Source organism: Thamnophis elegans, chromosome 2 (assembly GCF_009769535.1).
Source record: "Thamnophis elegans isolate rThaEle1 chromosome 2, rThaEle1.pri, whole genome shotgun sequence".
In the NCBI taxonomy this organism is placed as follows: Eukaryota; Metazoa; Chordata; class Lepidosauria; order Squamata; family Colubridae; genus Thamnophis; species Thamnophis elegans.
In genome coordinates this window covers 39632052-39653630 of record NC_045542.1, presented here as the reverse complement: position 1 = coordinate 39653630, position 21579 = coordinate 39632052, and the positions used below count along the sequence as shown (strand labels likewise).

The window sequence follows — 21579 nt, the reverse complement described above, 5'->3', positions numbered from 1 at the left end:
TCCAAGAACTATCAATCTAAAAGTTAAATAGTATTCCCAAAATATAGGAGCTGATGGACTTAATAAAATGGTCATAATGCAGCAGCCCTGATTTGGCATAATAATAGACTGAGTGATAAATTAAGAACCTAACATTACAATGGAAGATAAAGAATATTTCACTGCAGGATCAAAATAAGCAGATAAAAAGTGACATGGGGATGGGTTCCCAGGTCTCATACATCTGATCAGATGATAGTACTTAGAATGCATCTGGAAATAATATTACCACAAACTTCTGTGAGTGGTCTGTGTAACAGCCATGAACTACTGAAGTAGTAAGTACTGTACAAATACTTTAAATAAATAACTAAATGCACAAAGTGTTGTAGCATTTATTAGCATTAATTAGAACTGCTGTGACACTTCCCTGGGTGAAAATTACATTTATAATGCCAGTAATGCCACCTGTGGAACTCATCCGAAGTTGCAAATAAAGCCAAATTATTAGTGACATAATAAATTATTTAAATTAAAGACAAAATTAATGCTGTGAAAGGCAAATATCCTGCCCAAAGCAGGAGTAAGAAGGCACTGGGTTTTTAGGTCTACACAAAAAAACCAGGCACTTAGCAACCTTTAATACAGGTTGGAGTCTACTCAGATAATGCAAGAACATTTTGAAGTTCAAAGAAGATGAAATCTCACAATAGGTACCACTGTTTTGGGGGTGGGAAGTGCTGGTTATGTTCTGTGCATGGAGCTGGAACTAGAAGGGATTGGTGGAGGAGTGGTTAATCTTAGTAAAGAGTCTAGTTTTCCTTCATGCACTTACTCATTGTATGGCACTGCTTTACTCACCTTGGAAGCCTCACTACCAATTTTAAGATATGTTCTCCAAATCTGGCTTAGTTATTATTTATGTTGTTGAAACCAATAACATAAACTACAACAACAAATATGGTTTAAATAAATGCAGATGCTTCCAAGCTCATTTCCTGTCATGTGGGAGCAAAAACGAAAGTAACCAAGCCAAATGAGACCAGGCATATTCCACCTCAATAAGGTATAGTTTATAAAGTGATGTTTGAATGTTTCTAAAAGTCTTTGCAATCATAACATCAAGATGGACCCAAATTAATATTTATATCTTGCTCATTAGGAAGTGTGCAATTTTCACATTGGTGAGTTAATGGTAGGTCTGAATGGGCAACTTTCATCCCATATGCAGTTAACACGTCTGACCAAGACAACATGAAGATTAATTTACAGAAATATACCGTATTTTTGGAGTATAAGATGCATCTTTCCCTCTCAAAATAGATGGTGAAAATCTGGGTGCATCTTATACACTGAATATAGCATTTTTGACCTCCCAAAAGCCTGCCCCCTTTGCAAAAATCGCCGTGCAGAGCCTTTATGAGGCTTCCAGAGTGTTCCTGGAGGCTGGGGAGGCAAAAATGAGCAAAAAACAGGCCATTTCTTGCTCATTTTTGCCCCTCCCCAGCCCCCAGGGGCCTCCTAAAGGCTATGCATGCCCCCCTTTTTTGTTTACAAAAAACAGGCCCGTTTGGGAAGGTCTGCAGAGTGCAAAACTTTTTTTTAAATTTGCCTCTTCAAAATCTTGGTGGGTCTTATACTCTGGTGCATCTTATACTCCAAAAATATGGTAGTTTGGGAATTATAACATACAGCATCAATTCCTTTGACTCCTTCTGAGAGAAAAAAAAGTTATTCCAGGCCAACGATGGCAAAGCAGTTCCAGAATTATGACAAGATGTTTATTATAATCCCAAGAAGAAAAATATTTCGAGAACTGTTTCTGAGCAAACATCTCAAAAGTAAACTTTTGATCCCTTTCAAACTCAGCTTTATTTAGGAGAACAAACATCTCTGACAAACAATGAAGGATCAGCAACTGACCTGCTCGGCTATTCAACAGCCCTATTCTACAGCCTTATTTACCAATACTCTCCATGGGCCTGAAGGAAGAGTTAAGGAAAGCAATACATTGCAAAACGCTGTGGAACTTTACAGAGGTCATTACTGGTTAGCATCTTTTATTTCTGACCCTTTTTATCACTTCAGAGATGACAAGTTCTTCCATGTTGAGGAATGTGTGTTCTCAGCTGTTCTAGCAGCTCAGCTTGCTATGGTTTGGGAGTCAGTCATCCACACATTATTCTAGATAGACCATAAAGGAATCTTACATGAACAATCCATAACAGAAAGCATTTTCCTCTCCTACCTTAACATCAAAGCGCTCGTCACGTTTGCTGGGATCTTCCCTGGCCAATATGCAACTGTGGGCACGCGGTGTCCTCCTTCCCAGGTTGTCTGTTTTGCTGAGCTACCACCTGTAAAATTTAAAAAGGAAAAAAAAAACCATGTTTTCAGATGCTTGTTTGGCCAATAATTTTATATTTAAGCAATCAATCAATAAAAAAAATGAAATAAGTGTAAAAGAAAATAAACATTTTTGGCCAAGAAGACAAAATGCCATAGGAAGGAAAAGACAAGGGATGTATTAAGAGATATAATGATACACCAAAAGAAAAAGAAAAAGGAAAATAGTTGTACATACAAAATAAATATTAGTGTAATGACTCAGTATTGCCTCATTTTCTTCTGAAGAGCCAAGACCCCAAGATCTACTCAGTGTCTAAGATATTTTTGGTTTTCTTTGCCAGCTCAAGGTTGACTTTGCCTTCCATCCTTCCGAGGTCGGTAAAATGAGGACCCAGATTGTTGGGGGCAATAGGCTAACATTTGTAAACAATTTAGAGAGGGCTGTAAAGCACTAGGAGTCTACATGCTATTGCTATATGGCAGCTTCTGAAGACTAGAAGTCGTTTCAAAGAGACAGCGTGACGTAGTATGGCAGTGGAGGGATTCAATTTATTTTACTACCAGTTCTGTGGGCGTGACTTGGTGGGCATGGCATGGCTTGGTGGGCATGGCGGGGGAAGGATACTGTAAAATCTCCATTCCCACCTAACTCCAGGGGAAGGATACTACAAAATTCCCATTCCCTCCCAATCAGCTGGGAGTCGGGAGGCAGAGAATAGATGGGGGCGGGGCCAGTCAGAGGTGGTGTTTACCAGTTTTCTGAACTTCTCAAAATTTCCATTACCGGTTCTCCAGAACTGGTCAGAACCTGCTCAATACCACCTCTGTAGTACGGTATGAATCAAGCTACAGTACCTTTGGATGCAAGTTTTACACTTAGCTAAATCAATTTCTGTCCCTTTTAAATGATCCTTGAGAAAACCTAGTAGACCCAAGATGCTGCAGAGAGCAACTTGGTAAATGACACCCATAAAATCCCAGTTTACACAGTCAGTGGATTTATCTACATTTACCTAAAACTGGGTAGCTCCAGAACAATGGGAATTTGCCTGGGAATTCCTGGGAATTTGCCGTGGAGACAGCTAGAATTGAAGATGCATATTATGAAAGATGCTGCTAGATTAGGGAGGATTAGACAAATCAGTGATCAAGCTAAGGAAGGGCGGCTCCCGTTTCCAAAGAACAAAGCCAAACAATGAGGGTTCCCTCCCAAGTAACAAAAACAACTTCAGAGGATATCAAAACTTACATATGTTTAAGATTTAGAGATTTGAAGAACTATGTCAGTAAATCTCCTTAAATTGGGGCAGGGGGGACGTTTCTCACAAATTTCAAGGCTATTCAGCTTTGCTTCCAGGGCCAGATGTCACGATGGGGATGAAGCGGGGTGTGTCTACACTCCATTTATGTAACAAGATTTGGAAATGTTTATTGCACAAACTCTTTCATCAGACTGCAAAAGCATTTATACAATGATACACCTGGCACAGCTGCTTTGTTTAAAAAAAATTATCCTCCTGCCGGCACTGTAGGCAATTTCCCCTTTGCCTCTTCACAGAAACATAGGAAGCAAGTCAGACTAATCCGGTTTTCTCTCAAAGGTCTTTGGCTCACCTCCAAAACTGGCAAACTTCATTCCCCCCCCACCCCCAAAGCATTCACTTCACTATGATTGTCCTCCAACAGAGCAGAAAACAATTTGGCCAGGACTTACATCTTCCAAAGCATCCTGATATACAAAAATGTGTAATAGCTTTTCACAGTGTGAAGCAGATTGAAAGTCTAACCCTAGCAAACAATGGAAAATTTGGAAACCACAACCTTACTTCTTTCTGGCATTCAGATCAATGACATACAACTTACCGTATTTTTCGGAGCATAAGATTCACCTTTTCCCCCCAAAAAAGAGGGTGAAAATCTGGGTGCATCTTATACACTGAATACAACGTTTTTCGCCTCTCGAAACCCCAACCCCCTTCGCAAAAATGGACATGCAGAGGGTTTTAGGAGGCCTGCAAAGTGCCCCTGGGGGCTGGAGCGAAAAATGGGCCATTTTTTGCTCATTTTTGCCCCCCCCCAGCCCACAGGAGCATTCTACAAGCATCCCGAAGCCTATGCATGCCCCCCCTTTTTTGTGCAAAAAATGGGCCCGTTTTTGCAAAAAAATGGCATTTTTGGCTCATTTTTGCTCCCTCCCACCTCTAGGAGCACTTTGCAGGCCTCTCACTCTCTCTGCATGCCTGCAGAGTGCAAAAACTTTTTTTAAATTTACCTCTTCAAAATCTTGGTGCGTCTTATACTCCAAAAAATGCGATAAGTCAGACCCTTCTTTTAGAAGGGTCCCTTATCTTCTATTGTTCTTTGAGAATAGAGCTGGAAGGTGTTTTAGCCCAATCCCCTACGGAAGCAGGAGACTCTATACAATTTCAGACAGGTGGCTGCCAAGTTTCTTCTTAAAAACCTCCAGTGGTGAAGCACCCACAATGTTGAAGATAAGCTCCATTTTATGACCTTCATTGCCATAGTTATTAAGTGAATCATTGCTGTTGTTAAGTTAGTAACACAATTGTAAAATGAATCTAACTTCCCCACTGATTTTGCTTGTCAGAAGGGTGCCGAAGATGACCACGTGACCCCGGAACACTGCAACCGTCATAAATATGAGTCAGTTGCCAAGCAGCTGAGTTTTGATTATGTGACCATGGGGATGCTGCAACAGTCGTAAATGTGAAAAATGGTCATAAGTCACTTTTTTCAGAGCCATTGTAACTTCGAACAGTCACTAAACAAATGGTTGTACGTCGAGAACTACCTGTACTTTGCTGCTGTAAAAGGGCCTCTGGATGTTGCAGCATCAGAAATTAAGGTTGGTAAGTTCATCCTATAAGCCGCCAAGATATCCCAGGCGGGGGACAGAAAAGTGTTGTTCTGTGTTGCCATGATACTATAAATACCATATTGTTCAGAGTATAAGACACACACCCCTTTAAAAGAGCGTGGAAATGTTGGTTCATCTTATACACCAAATAGAGCCATATTTGGCACCTGAAGCCACGTCCCCGTGTCCCATTTTTGTGACAAATGGGTAAAAAACGGGGGTATTTTTGCCTTCCCCCAACTCCCAGAAGCACTCTGCAGGCTTCAGCAGGGCTGAGGGAAGGGAAAAATGCCCACGTTTTGGTGAAAAACTGGGAAGTTTTTGCCTTCCACCAGCCCTGCTGAAGTCTGCAGAGTGCTCCTGGGGGCCAGGGAGGACAAAAACTTTTTTTTCTTACTTACCTCTTTGAAATCTTGGTTCTTCTTATAGTCCGAAAAATACAGTACATGAAAATATCCGAAACCATGCCAGTAATTGAGGTCAACTTGAAGGAAACTTTATTGTAAGATGATTACTTGTTGTGCCCTTAGCATACATGGAAAATTTTTCCCTTGTGGCTCTCTGCAATTTTAAATGTTTAGTCTCGACGGAATATCCCTTCATTACAAATGTTGTTTTCCCTGGAGTAAAAAAAATTAGCTCACCCAGCCTGGTTTTTTTCAGATGCCCATCATGAAATTGTTTGATTTCTCTCTTAACAAAGCCAGGTTTTATGGGGCTCAAAACTGGAAGGACTGACTCAGTATAACAACAAGTACACTCATGACAAACCTCAACTTTTGCTTGTCAAATCAAAAAGTTCTCCACTGAAAAGTGGGCTAAAGGAAAAAAAATCAATTTAGTTTCTTCCTCCCTCCAAATGCCTTGAGTTCAAATGGATGGCGGCCAATTGAAAAATTGACCTATCTTTCCTTCATGCACTGTCCCAAAGTAAAAAGAATATCAAATATATATCAGCTTGAATAGAGACATTTTCTGGATCAAGTCTTTGTGGACAGAAAGAATTCATATTCTGGCATTTATTTCAACAGGCTATTCAAGTTCTCCACTGCATCAAATTACAAATTACATAAAGATTTCAGGGAAAATCTGAGAGATGAGAGAAACAAAATGTTCCCTTGAAAGAAACAGGAGAGAAACTGAAAAACCAAAAATGGAAAATTAGCAGCAAAGGAGATGTTCCTGGACCAATTTCAGATGTCACTCTTTTCCAAACACTTCTGAAGATTCTCTGAGAAGACAATTATCTCATATACGTATATGTAAACATTCAATCCCAACAAGACATAGGTGGTGGGGTTTTTTTCTCAAGGAAATATTTTTTAGTATGTCTTAATTAATTAATTAATTCCTATGAACAGATTCATTTTTCCCTAGATCCTTGGGTACAAAAAAAGCAGGAAAATAGCTAGCATCTTCAGGTAAGATAACAAGTTAAGAACTGAACTATACAGCTATAATGAGACAGAGTGTTGGAACTTTATGTCATTCCTTAGACTGAGGTGAGTGAAAAAGAAGGGAGTTGAACTAGAAGGTCTCCAAGGTTCCTTCCAGGTCTATTCTGATTGATAATCAATACAGTTTCCTCTTTCTCTCCTTCTATTTTTTTTTTTTTTGCATTCTTCTTAGAAGACTCACCTAGCATTTATGCTGACAGTATTTTGGAGCTATATTTCTCCTGCATTTAAAACCCTTTCCATCATTTTGATGTTGTGTTATATATGCTACATTTTGCATGTTGCATTTTATTCAACATTTCAACCTGTTGTAAATTTGATTTGGGTTTTTTTAATAATTAATTTTTAAAAATGGCTTCAAGTCAAAAAGCTTATGAAAAGACATCTAAGTCTCCAGAGAGCTATTGATATAAAAATAAAAAAGGCTAGTAAATTAGCCAACCACCATTTCAGTTTTATTTATTGCTGGCATTAATCATTCTTTCACACACTGGTCTGTTACAAACATCAATAATCATTATAATCATCCTAATAATAATAAAACCCACAGTGAGGCACTACCTTGATGCTGTGGAATTTCTCTATGAATTTTTCCAATCTATTTTTAAAGACTTCTAATGGAGGAACCACCTTGCAATAAGCTGAATGAATTGATTATTTTTATGACATAGATTTTATTTTGGAAAAACAAGGGCTGCCAATCTGAGGCATTCATTTGCCTGAATGAAATAATATCATGTGTTGAGCTATGATCTTTTAAAACTACAGAACAGTTTTTAAACGACGAAAAGAAACTCTGGGACTTCCTCTGTGGGAGTTCTGCCACAGTCTTTTTTCCCCTTCTATATTTGGAAACGGACAGGAAACAGATGTGGAAAAGCCAGCTACTGCTATTCCCAAAGAGTAATTGGGGAAGTATGACTTTAAGAGCATCAGTTCATGCTTACTCACTCACAGATATATACACCAGGAAAGATCTGCACTTATGCTGCGCCTTCCTGTCTGCATAAGCAGGAATAACTGTCCCTCTTCCTTTGCGGTCTGAGCAGAGAGGACGTTAGTCCCAGTTCTGATAGGAGCGTGCAAAGTTCCATCACGACAGCATTTTTAAACCATGAAACATAATTTTGTGAGAATCCATGAAAAGTAAAAGGGATCCTCATTTCAAACTTGATGCCACTGACAAAATAATTTAAGAGTTGAATGCAATCTCCAAAGCATGAATAAATAATAAAAATGGCTATAAACCATAAAAGAGTTTGTCTTTGATGTTACATAAAATTTAAATGTTTAATAATAGTATTAAACATAATATTTCTTTATCATGTTTGAAAGAGTGAACATCACACGAACAACTTTCCCACATTGACTGCATTTCATAAATGGCTGCTGGAGGCAAAACTGACTATAGGATAGCTCTCCAATTTCCTGCAGCAAAGCATGTTTCCAAAGAAGAAAGAGGAACTAACAGGTTGAGAAAGAAAATGTAATTTAAAAAAAAGAAAATGCAACCCAAATTTTCTAATCAGAAAAGCTGAAAAGAACTTCTAAAAAGTGATGTTACCTTTTCTTCTTTGCCACATCCCTGTATATGGACCAACACTTCCTGCGTAGTCACACTTCTCAGACCAAGGACCATTGTCTCCTGGAAAGATAAGAGGAGACCTTGTTGATAAACAGAACAGGAAGGTGTCTTTCATTGGAAACAATGGGAGCAGCCACAGCAAGGTTACGGTTGAAAGGCCAAAGATGGTAATTCCCATTTCTTTCAACCAAATACTATTTATATTAACAATTACACATGATTAACCATGCTTTATCGAGCTTCTTTTTCTTATACTAACAAATGGGTTATATGAAGCTGGAAAGGAAGGCACAAGAATATAAAGGATATGGAAGATCTCAGAATTCACCTGTTCCTTAATGCACGAGAAAACAAAGGAAATCCGTCACTTTTTTGTTAGAATCCCTGACTCACCAAAATAAAAAGTGTCATCGTAGGTACAATTCTAAAATACAAGTTTAGACTTGTTGGAAGAAATGTCCATCTGGGTTCAGTTCAGTCGTGGGTTCCAGATCCTCTTGCAACCGGTACGGTGCAACGGAGCAGGGCGTCCACCACATGAACGCGCACATGCATCTTTACCTCCTGAGGAACTCCACGACGCTCCAGCTGCTCGGCGGAGCGTTGTGCAGGCGCTCCATGTGCAGAACCATTGAAGAGCTCAAATACTGGTAAGGAGCGCGGGCGGGCAGGCCGTCCAGAGCACCATACTGGAACGGTACCCAGTGCTCCCAGCAGACACCGGTACCAGTGGTAACCCACCACTGGTTCGGTTCCAAGTAGGGAAAAAGACAATGGATTCATGGAAGTTGCTTGGAAAGAAGGTTTATTGATGGACAGAACCACATGGTTTGAGGTCCTGGGGAAAAAGGGGGAAAAGATGCCGAGAGAGCCTGAGTTTTATACCAGCTTTTGGGCCCCGTCTTGGAGCTTCTTGTTCCCGTATAAGAAATTTATTCTGATTGGTAGTCAGACTGGCAGGAGACGGAGGTCTTAGCTAATTTTGTAGGCTGTCTGTATCCCAGGCTCAGTTGAGCTGTTGGGTGATGATGTAATGAAAGGGCTTTGGGATTCCTATTATGGCTCTGCCTGAAGGAGGTAGATCTTTGTTATGTAGAATAGACTGGCTCAGGCCTTAATGGCCCATTGACAAAGATGAAGGGGGATGAGTTTCTACCTCAGTTTTAGGGGAAATATTCTGCACTTTTAATATTTCCTAAAATATTTCATTTTCTAGGAGAGGGATGTGTTTTAACTTCCTACAGACTGCAGATACAAAACCGGTAGCTTTCACTGAACAGACATCAACACACAAGCACAGCAATTGTGCAAAACTTGGTGATAAGATCAAGTTGACCTAATAAATCTATTGGCTGGAGGAAAGGCTACCTCTAACCTTCTTGAAATTTTAACCTATGCTTTACAAGGGACTATTAAGGCTGAGAAAATACGATCTTCAAGTCCTGAACTGGGATAGGATCTGGAATGACTCAGGAGTTCACAGTCTCCCTGGCAAGTGTGGGCTTATTCCCGATGATGACTAGTTCAACCCATTTCCCATCTTTTCCTGTTTTGCACATTTTTCATCTACACCAAAGTTGGCATATTCTCCTGCAGAGTCACATAGGGCTAATGTGGAAGTTCTTATACTGTTGTGTGCAGTTGGGCGCCCTTTCTTGTGTTCATTATTTTCCTCAGCACTTATAGCTGACAAATATTGCAATTTGTCAAGATTTTCTTTTTCCTCTTCTATTTACATTTACATCTATTCTACTTACTCATTATTCTTATTTTTGCTCTTTCTTTTCTAATATTTATATTGATTTTATTTTGTTAAAAAATATTTGTTATATTTATATGGCTGACCATCTCACACGACTGTGTCTGGATGATGCACAACAGTGAATTTGTTTAATAAAAACTTATTTCATAAAATTTCTATTTTTTTAAAAAAAAAACTGGCTGCCAAACCATACTGAATAGCAAATGCGTCCCTTGCCTTCAAGAGGTATCTAAACAGAGCTGTGAAGCAGAACAATTACAAACTTTAAAAGATTAACATTGTTTTTTTTTCTTAAAACAAACTTGCAGAAAGACTTTTTCTCTGAGTGAGGAGGAAAGCTATTTGCCACTTGAATAATTCTTAAGGATTAGGAGACAAAACAAAAATAAGAAAGAGTTTGCCTTAGAGTTTAATGAATCACATTTTACTTCCCTCACTTGGGAGAAAACAACTCATTAACAGCAGACTTCGGAACTGGCTATTTTGTTCTTATGTAATGAAGTCCTTAATTATTAGTCAAAGGTGACAAGGTTTGTGTTTTTGGCTAGAATTTGTTCAAGGAAACAGGGCCTGTGGTGAACAAACTTCAAAATGGGCTACTGATACGTAAAAACCCCTTTAAAATTTTAAGTAAATTGGGCAGTCTGTTCATCACCCACACTGGCTAGTCTAAAGAAAAGAAGAATTAGGGGAGACATGATAGCGATATTCCAGTATTTGAGATATCTGGTTGGGGATAGGTACCAGATTTAAACCAAGAATGAGGAATAGATTTTCCTTGTAAAATAGAGTTACAGAGATTGTATACATGTGGCATTTTTTTCAGGTTTGGATCAGGGGTGGGTTTCCACGGGTTCTAACCCCTTCAGTAGAAGAGGTTCCAGAAATCTACCAAACCGGTTAGAAGAAGTTTGTCACGGAGCGCCTGCCCCGCCCCCTCGCTCACTTCCCCTGTCTGTTCCGTCGCTGCTCGTGGGCAGTAGCTTGTGCGGTGTGGCTGGCCTCCTAGGACCTCCCGAACTTCCCTAGGAGGTGTGGCCGCCAGCAAAGCACGGAGGCATTCCAGGGCGTCCCCCCACTGGTTCCTTGCCTTCCTTCCCGGTGAAGTTTACCAAGGTGTGGTTTTCCTCCCATCTCTTGTGCCCGGCTCCCGCTGAGCTCCAGTAAGGAGGAGAAGAGGCTTTGGGGAGTGAAGAGGAGGAGACGCGTGCGGGGCCATGCCAGCTAGGCAACTGGCAACTGGCGGAGGCAGGAAAGGTTCTCGGGAGCGCCGAGAACCTTCCTGCCTCCGCTGGATTTTGCGCTCTTCTCCGCACTCTCCTTGTGACTCCAATTAACGTCCAGAAGTGGCTTTGAGGGATAATGGGGCTTGGGTTTCCAGCCCGACAGTCCCCGCCACTTCTGGATGTCTAGTGCAGTCGCGAGGAGTCAAGGATAGTACAGAGAAGAGCGTGAAGGTTCTTGGCGTTCCAGGAAGCTGCGAAAGCGGCAGGGAGAGGCGCGGGCCATGGTTTAGCCACCCTGGACATCGCAGCAGCACCGCCAAGCACGCCGACCTTGCCGTTTTTCGCATTGGGGCATGCTGCAAGAGAGAGTGAGTGAAGACCTTTTCCGGATTGTTGGTGGTGGAGGTGCGGGCACGTCGCCCCGTGCTCAGCAAAGCAAGTCCGGGGAAGTCCTTTGCGTTGGCTGGAAAAGGTCTTAATTCCCTCCCTCTTGCAGCACACCCCGATGCGAAAAACACCGAGATCAGCGCACTTGGGGCTGCTGCTGCAATGTCCAGGGAGTCTAAACCAAGCTGCGCACCTCTCTCAGCCGCTTTCACAGCTTCCCAGAGTGCCGAGAACCTTCACGCTCTCCTCGGCCCCTCGCGACTGCAATAGACGTCCAGAAGCGGCAGGGCTGTCGGGCTGGAAACTAAGCCCCATTAGCCCCCAAAGCTGCTTCTGGACATCTATTGCAGTCGCGAGGAGCCGAACATGGGGCGGGGGGGGGAGGTTGGAGCAGTTCCACTCTGAATGAAGGGAGAAGAAAAAAGTTGGGATCCTCCCTGCTGCAGCCTTTAAATGGCAGAGAGAGTCCCTTTCGGGGAAAAGGGCGGCATATAAATGCAATAAATTCAATTCAATTCAAGCCAAACTCAACCCCCCTGCATTCACAGAGGAATGAGGAGGGGGAAATGCGGCTCCCTTTATGGCCCCCCTTGGCCCCCTTCCTCCCAGGGGTTGAAGCACCTGAAAGGGACAGGCAGGCTGCCACAGCTCCACTGAGAAGACATTTCTGAGAAGAGAAACTTCTCTGGTCCGGCTGCATCCGAGCTGGTGGAGCGCCTGCAACCACCTGCCCGTCGTCAGGGAGACAGCCAGTGCAGGTGAGCCACACGGTTGCTCCGATTGCACAGGCACTCCACCAGCTCGGGTGTAGCCGCACCCGAGAAGTTTCTCTTCTCAGAAATGTCTTCTCAGTGAAGCTGTGGCAGCCTGCCTGTCCCTTTCAGGTGCTTCGACCCCTGGGAGGGAGGGGGCCAGGGGGAGCATAAAGGGAGCCGCAGCTCCTCTGTGAATAGAGGGAGAGGAAAAAAGTTGGGATTCTCCTTGCTGCAGCCTTTAAATGGCAGAGAGAGGCCAACTTCCCCGCTCCCATTCATAGAAGAGTTGCTGCTCCCCTTATGTGGATGTAATGTGATTTTTTGCAAGGACTGGGAAATCTCTCATGCATTCTCTGAACAAGAAAAATGTATTTGCATGTTAATGGGGGAAACAGGTGGGCTAATTATAATCTTAAACTATTTTTGCCTTACTATACAGATAATTTAGTGCAAAGCCGTGTACAACAGTGTTAGATTTCTGTGATTTTATCTTCTTTGGTTGGTTTTGGGGAGGGCTGTGGAAATCTAAAACAAATGCTGTGTAACAAGGAAGTATGAAACATTCCTTTTGATTCATTGGAGAATTAAAACCAAACATTATTTCAAAGGAGAGAAGTTTCATATCATGCAACTTTCATCAAAACTGTTTCACATGCCCTTAAATCTTGGGGGTGGGGGGGAGACAATCGTGAACATCTAGGATGCAGGGTAGTAGTGGCAAATATCTTAGAATAATATTGTGATGCAACTATTATAAATTGTTCAGCAATAATTTAACTAAAAGAATTGTGCATACTATATATGAATTGTTACTTCTTAGCAGGAAGTTCTATTTTTTTTCTTTGCATTTTCCCATTTGGCTGGGTTTTTCAGTACTCCGACATACTATTCTTTTTTATTGCGGATATATTTATTGGGTTTCAGTCTCCCATCAGTTAAGAAGACAAGAACTGCAAAGCAAATATCATAAGTATTTTTGGAATGTATGTGTGATGCTACCATTGTGAATTTCTTGTTAAGAACACTTATCAAGTTTTAATATTATGATTGTCTAACTTATTTAGAGGGCGAGTGCTTGCTTGTTTCAGTAAAGTACAAATGCCATAAGCAAAATACCTGTTTACTCAGAGGTGTATCCCTGCTTAAATTGCTTGATAGCAGTGTGCAGAAACTTTAAATTGTATAGCTCACAGCACTAAAGAAGCCTTATATAGCAATGGCTTCTCTTGAGGGTCCACATTGGCTATTTCCGCTTCCAAGTGATGCGTTTGAAATCTATTGGAACATATTAGGGATTTCTGCACTGAGAAGCAGAAGGATGGACTCTCGCCTTTATGATGGGCTTTTGAGACACTGGAAATTTTTGCTACTTCTAAGTACTTCCAAATCCAATAAGAAATTGATTATCTTTCTTTGAGCCTCTTATGCAGGGACAGGTGCTGAAAAATCCTTCAAAGAAATGGAAACAGTGTGTGTGTGTGTGTGTTGGGGGGGGGGTTGTTTCTGTTGTTTAGGATTGGAATATAACTTATTGGGCCTGGATTTTGAGGGTGGAGGGAAGTTGCAGAAGCTGAAATGCGGTTGGGACATACTGGGGAGTCCTATGTTTTCTCTCTTTTACATTTTCAGAGATTATATACACTATAAAGAGTTAACAGTTGCACCGATTGTATTTTATGTTTGTGTACACAAAACAAAGAACAGGTAGTTCAGCACATGACTGCCAAGCCATTCCCACTCTGTCACATGGCCGGCAAGGCACTCTCACCTGATCACATGGCTGGCAAGCCACTCCCACCCGGTCACATGGCCAACAGGCCACTCCCACAAAGCAGGCCACACCTACATAAGAGGTTCTAAAAAAATTTGAAACCCACCACTGGTTTGGATGGTGGCATATGTCCCTGGTGTATTCAAGCAGTGACTTAACAATTATCCATCAGGGAGGTTTTAGTTTTCTCCACTGGATCTAATCCCTAGCCACCACACAAGACATTTAAAATGCTTCATTATATAATTTACCAGAGTGATTCATGCTATTGTATCCAGCAAGTTCTTGGGATAGACTTTCAAATGTCCCTACCAAAATGACATCTCAGTGCTGCCTGTACTGCAGTGAGGTGTTTTTTTTTTTACTTCACCTGTAAACCAGAGGAGAGTATCTTCCTTTGCTGTGCTGTCAACCGCATCCTTTATCTGTCCCACCAAAGCATCCATTTCCTTCAAGTATGTTCCATAGGGATCTTGGCAAAATGGATTCCAAGGTGCCTCAGACAAAACCAAAGGCACATGCATATGAGCCAGAGCAAGATATAGGAAGAAAGGGAGACCCTTCTGACTGGAAAATGAAACAAAATAAAGGTTTGCAACAGTGAATTATGTGGAAGGGCAACATCCTTGCTCAGATTTATTATACCTACACCTATTACACTTCCCATTATTAATAGTAGTCTCACACAGCAACTGAATAAAATTCCAACATTGTACAGGTAGTCCTTGATCTACAATCATTCATTTAATGATTGTTCAAAGTTACAAAGGCATTGAAAAAAAGTGACCTATGACCAGTTTCCACACTTAAGAGCATTGTAGCATCCTCATGGTCATGTGACCAAAATGCAGGCATTTGCCAACCAAGCTGTATTTATTGACAGTTGCAGCGTCCCATGTGATCACCATTTATAATCTTCCCTGTTGGCTTCCAGCAAGCAAAGACAATGGGGGAAATCAGATTCACTTAGCAACTTTGGTAATTTGCTTAACAAATGTGGCAAAGAAAGGTCCCAAAATCAGGTGCAAATTCACTTGACAACTGTCTTGCTTAGCAACATACATTTTGGATTCAATTGTGATCTTAAGTCAAAGACTGCCTCTACTTTTGTATTTTCTTTTCCTTGACTTCTTAAGCAAATCTTCTTTCCTATCAAACTTTCATTTATCTCATTTCCTAAACCTGTTCAGATCAGCTTTTCTAGCATGCATTTATTGATAAGAAGTGACTCCAAGCAACTTAATTTTTTTTAAAAATGACAACCGTTACAATAATACAAATAAATATATTATAGATCTATAAAAGCCTATTTATAAAATATATTATAGATTTATAAAAGTAAACTGGAGATTTAAAAAATTCTCATATTTTCCCCAGGAACAAATTATTGTTAATTCACATTTAATTAGAATGTATTAAAGCAGATACATGCAAAATTTTGGGAATCAAAGCTACATTTTGTCATGTGGAACCATGGCTTGGAATTGAGAAGAGATAGGCAAAAACAAAATTGGATTAATATTCTTTTTAATTAAAATTAAATACAGTTTATGCCTTTATTCTCTCCGTATTTAATAATTTTCCTTTTCCTTCCATACTTGATAATTTCCCAACTGGCTGTTACAAAAATCTATTTTGGCTATAAAAACTGGATCAAAGGATGTCTATGACATCACACTTGACCTAACAAATACTCGGAAATCAAAGGCTGGAACTGCTGCTACTTTTTCCTGGGATGAGTGGAAAAACAGATTTTGTTTTCAGCATTTTCTGGGATTCTTTTATTTGCACTATTTGTCCTCTGTTGTCATCTCACAGCTTTGAGAACCACTTTGCAACATAAGCCTCCACCCAGTTGAGCAACTGATTAAAAAAAAAAGCTGACAGGAATAATTTTCCTCTCTTGCACTGAAATTTGTCTTTGCTTGAACTTTTCACTTCCCTAAAACAACACACAGGAACGGTCTTGCTCAGCGCCATTCCTGTTTGGTCTCTTTTACAGGGGCTGAAGCAAGAGTTGTACAATGTCACTTTTCTTCCCCAATTTAGTTAACCAAAATGATTGATCCATACTTTGGTCCAGAGAGCTTTGACCCACACTTTCATTTCTTTTTATTTTTTATTAGAATTTTAAATAGTATGAAGAATCAAAGGAAACATTAAAAAAAATAAAAATAATATAGAATTATGACTTCCTCCTCTTTCTATCAAGTAGTTACCAACCTATTCATTCCCTCCCTCCTTTTTTTATTTTCGAACCATACCACCTTGAGGTAAGATGGGCAGCCTATAAATTTTATAAATAAATACTGGCATTTTTATAATCCCACATCACATATAACATCTGGAATTCACCTCACTGATTTCTCTATCACAAGAGTTGAACTCTAGGAAAAAGTTTGGAACACTTCCTAATGGCAGCCCTTCTACAGTATACAATTAAAGCAAACACATTTTAAAAAACCAGTAAGAACCAGTCACAGGCTCTTGCTCTGTTTTTTATCCCCTTTCATCTAGACCAGGGGTGTGAAACCCACGGCCTACAGGTCGGATGCGTCACACGCTGACCACTCCCACTCTCCTTAACGAAGGAGAAAAAAGTTGTGATATGTCACATGATACCAATGTTACACCACAAGTTTGACACCCCTATCTAGACAGTACTATGTCTTTTCTACATAAAGTATATAGATCAGGAAGTTTTTCTGGCAGTCTGGGCATCAAGGCAGTTTTGCACAATGCTGCAGATGTAAAACAATGCATATAAATTTAGAATAAAAATGGCTGAAATTACACGGGAGCTCATGCAGGCTTTGATAATCTAAACTGTCTAAAACTTTCCATTTTTATAAATAGATACATAAATATTTTACAATAGAGGTCAATGGGCCTTATCTAGCAGTTGCATCAGCAAAATGGTGCCTGATGTTAGCAGCCTCTAGGCAGATAGAGGAAGCAGGAATTTATAAGAAATTTTATTCTTCCCTGCAAGATGTCTATCATACAGAAGTAGTACTATTACTCCAACTTGCAGAAATCCCCCAAGGTCTCATAATGTTGAAACTTTGTGGAACAAAAATTGAATAAGAAGGATGCATCATTGAGTTTTGACTGTTCCTCTATATTGATTATTCCTGGGTTTTGCTACTAGGGGAAATAGGTGAACCATGTGGTCCATTCTTAATGCTCACATATAATGTTTTTGGGCACTGAAATGTATTAGAAAAATTGTTTACCTTGTAAAGGTTTATATTTAATTGCCAGGTCAGGAAATATTAATTAACTTGCACTAAAATATTAACATTATCAACTGCTCCCCAGATAACATCATTCTGTAAGACACACAGGGAATGTTATATTTTTGATTAAGACATTGGGTGGAAAAGAGAAAGGAAGGAAGGAAGGAAGGAAGGAAGGAAGGAAAGAAAGAAAGAAAGAAAGAAAGAAAGAAAGAAAGAAAGAAAGAAAGAAAAAGACAGACAGACAGACAGACATTCTGAACAAGATTTTCTTGACCTTCTTGGAAGTTAACAACTTCCTTAACCTCCAAGTCCTTTAAGAATTACAAAAGTATAAATCCTTCTTTCTTTCCTTCCTTCCTTTTCTTCTTAGAGGCAGAAGAAAAGGAAGTCTTAGTATGGTTAAATTTGGGGAAGGATATGAAGTGTGGGAAGCATAAGTGGGCTAGGAACAAAGCTGAGAAATCTTTTCAGGGAATAATTACGGAATAAAATTCTATTTCAAGCAGAGTTTATAATATTCTTTAAATATCTTCACCAATTCAAAACTCAACTACATTAAGAACGCTGCAGTTCTTGAGACACTGATGAGTTTAGAGCACCCACATCTACATACCTTATTTTTCATCAGAAACAACACAGATTAAGGGGGTTTATTAATGCAATCTATTTAATTTTTATTTTAGATGCTCAGTGGCTAAGAGGCTGTGCTTGTTGATCAGAAAGGTTGGCAGTTCAGCGGTTCAAATTCCTAGTGGGAAGGTAACAGTGTGCCTTCGGCGTTTAGTCATGCCAACCACATGACCACGGAGATGTATTCGGACAGCGCTGGCGCTTTGGCTTTGAGTTTAGAGCACCCACATCTACATACCTTATTTTTCATCAGAAACAACGCAGATTAAGGGGGTTTATTAATGCAATCTATTTAATTTTTATTTTGGACGCTCAGTGGCTAAGAGGCTCTGCTTGTCGATCAGAAAGGTCGGCAGTTCAGCGGTTCAAATTCCTAGTGGGAAGGTAACAGTGTTCAGTGTGCCCTCGGCATTTAGTCATGCCAACCACATGACCACGGAGATGTATTCGGACAGCGCTGGCGCTTTGGCTTTGAAACAGAGATAAGCACCACCCCCTAGAGTCAGGAACGACTAGCACACAGTATGTGCGAGGAGAACCTTTACCTTTCAATTACTCTGAGCACAGATTACAGTCACTGCCTGCTGCAATTCAGAGCAGTGGCTCGCTCTTTCTTTCTTTCTTTCTTTCTTTCTTTCTTTCTTTCTTTCTTTCTTTCTTTCTTACATTTATATAACCACTGATCTTTCAACCAACGTCAACCTCAAGACTTAGTCATTTTCCACACACACTGGCAATTTAAAGTTACTCATCAGAATACATGAGCTGACAAAGGATTAAGAGAAATAAACTATTTTATTACAAGGGTTTCTTGTTTTGGAAGTGCAACTTGCTTACTTTTTGGCTTATGACCACAATTGAGCCCCAAATTTTTGTTGCTAATTGAGCAAGTGAAGAGAATTTTGCCCCATTTTACATTTTTTCTTGCCACAGTTGTTAAATGAATCACTGCAGTTGTTAAATTAGTAACACAGCTATTAAGTGAATCTGATTTCTCCACTTATTTTGCTTGTCAGAAGTTTGCAGAATGTTACAGTGCAACTGTCATAAATATGAACCAGTTGTCAAGCATCTGAATTTTGATCACATGGCCATGGGGTTGATGTAATGCTCATAAGTGTGAAAAATGATCCTAAGTCACTTTTTTAAGGCTGTTGTGTCTTTGAACAGTCACTAAATGAACTGTTGTTAAGTTGAGAACTACATGTACTGTTTACTTATAGGATAGGTTTACAGTGTGATCTTAAATGTCACAGTTATTTTATTTTTTCCACTTCAGTGTGCAGTGCCATTTGTGAAAAATGGGATGAGGGTCAAAAAAGGCAAGATGGCAGGAAGCTCCTTTTATACAGAGAGCAAGGCCAATACAATACAATTGCAATTCCAATTCCACCATCCTGTCTCTTTTTTTATTCCTCCCACAGACAACGCTACCAGTGTGACTTTCTGACTAAAAGAATTACTGTTCTGGAAACTTAGCAATTTCTGAGTTACTAAACCTGAATTAAATCTAAGTGTACCAGTTTTTTTTCCCCCAGAGTTAATTAAGAAAGACCCTTGATTTTTGTCCAGGTGTGATTTTGTGAGCTACTTTTCCCATACAGTGTCAAACTCCCATTTGCTCACCTACTCTCTGAATCCTTAATGCCAATTAAAACTCAGAGCTGCTAGAGTTTTGCTCACTTCTCGTGTAATTCCATTAATTGATTAATCAATAAACTCAGGATAAACAAAGAATGGGAAAATCTCCCTAAAAAACGGTCTGACAATAAAAAAGATAGAAGGAAAGAGAAGAAAAGGATGACCAATAGCAAAGTGGATGGACTTTAGTTTTAGTGTTGATGGGTGCACCATTAGAAGACCCAGGTTACGGACACCATGGAGTAAATCTATGTGGTTGCTACTCAGAGTCAAAATTGACTTGATGGCACATATTCAATCAATCAAAACAAAGAATGGATCAACAAGATGTACAAATCCAGATCTAAACTCCCTCATTTCAGATTATATTTCTCTCTCAGGAAATGGCTTCTCCCTAGACTTTCACATGGAACTGTTTACTTCTCCTTGCTATTATTTAGCAAATGACATCATTTTCTATCCTGCACTAATTATTTACAGCTGACTTGATACGGAAAGCAGTTTCTTTCAATACTATAATAAATCACTTGCATTAAAATTAAAACTGTTACATCAACCTTCATATATTTTCCAGGAAAAAAGAGAATCTAGTAAAAATGAAAGATAAAAAAATTCCTCTCTGACTTATCAGCAAAGAATGTTGAGGCATCTTAAATATTAGCTTTATTATGGTGCATAAAAGTTTGTAGAAAAAAGGTTCATCTGCCTCCAGCATTGTGGAGAAAAAAAGACAGAATGTGTATGTGTGTTTACCTACAGACTGAAAATATTTTCCATTGCTTTTAGATACTGGAATTTCTGATGTCAAATTTATCCATGTATTCTTTGATGTGGACTAACCAATCTTTCCAATTAAAAGTAAGAGTGGGGAATTGTTAATTGCGTTAATATTTACTGTACTGGAAGCTCAACAGTGCAAGAATGTCACTGTTATGCTGACGACTGCTATGTCAAAGACTACTATTGAGAAATAATCCTTGCATTCCGATCTCTCCTCTTGTATTGCTATCTATTTCATCATTCTCCCTGAAAAAATGGCTATGTATATAAAGATATGGAACAGAAAGATTTAGCCGATACCATTTTCTTAATTCCAGTCCTATTGGAGGTCTTCTAGTTCAACCTCCTGCCTAGGCAGGAAACCCTATACTGTTTCAGACAAATGGCTATCCAACATCTTCTTAAAGACTTTGCAGTGTTGGGGCATTCACAACTTCTGGAGGCAAGCTGTTCCACTGATTAATTGTTCTGTCAGGAAATTTCTCCTCAGTTCTAAGTTGCTTCTCTCGATTAGTTTCCACCCATTGCTTCTTGTTCTACCCTCGGGTGCCTTGGAGAATAGTTTGATTCCCTCTTCTTTGTGGCAACCCCTGAGATATTAGAACACTGCTATCATGTCTCCCCTAGTCCTTCTTTCTATTAAACTAGACATACCCAGTTCCTGCAACCGTTCTTCATATGTTTTAGTCTCCAGTCTCCTAATCATCTTTGTTGCTCTTCTCTGCACTCTTTCTAGAGTCTCCACATCTTTTCTACATCAGCAGTTGTGCAAGCCTGGATAAAGATCTGCTCAGAGGTCATCTTTGCTTAATAACCTTAATTTGGATCAGCAACTCTGCCACTAAGTGAAGTGGTCGCTAAGTGAGAAATCATGTGTGCTTTCCAGCTAGAAAGAGACAAGACTACACAGTTTCACACTTCATATTTTGTTTGCCTTCTAACCACTTCCCTGTCCTTTGGAATGTTCAAGTGTCTGCTTGCTGTCTTGTACACACTGAACAGAATGCAACTGTACCAACAGCCCAGGACTAGGAGCTGTGGACAGCCTAGGCTGTCCACTCTCTTGAGATCCCTTCCTTTCCAATCTCTCTCTTCTGTGAAGGAAGATGAGAAAAAAAAAGCAAGTGATATCTGTAG

General features: G+C 40.0%; 1 protein-coding gene across 5 annotated transcripts in view; it reads right to left on the bottom strand.

The window, feature by feature from the left end:
• The window catches only part of ARSG (arylsulfatase G), a 124707-nt gene that overhangs the window by 31526 nt on the left and 71602 nt on the right, over window positions 1–21579 (bottom strand). For all 5 annotated transcript variants that reach the window (XR_004254684.1, XM_032209542.1, XM_032209545.1 and 2 more), the window contains 3 exons: window positions 14520–14716; window positions 8228–8308; window positions 2228–2336 (listed from right to left, as the gene is read on the bottom strand). Coding sequence is in view for 4 of the 5 variants with exons in the window: in XM_032209542.1 (XP_032065433.1) it covers window positions 2228–2336; window positions 8228–8308; window positions 14520–14716 (387 nt within the window). In the remaining variant the exon portion in view is untranslated. The remainder of the gene's footprint in view (window positions 1–2227; window positions 2337–8227; window positions 8309–14519; window positions 14717–21579) is intronic.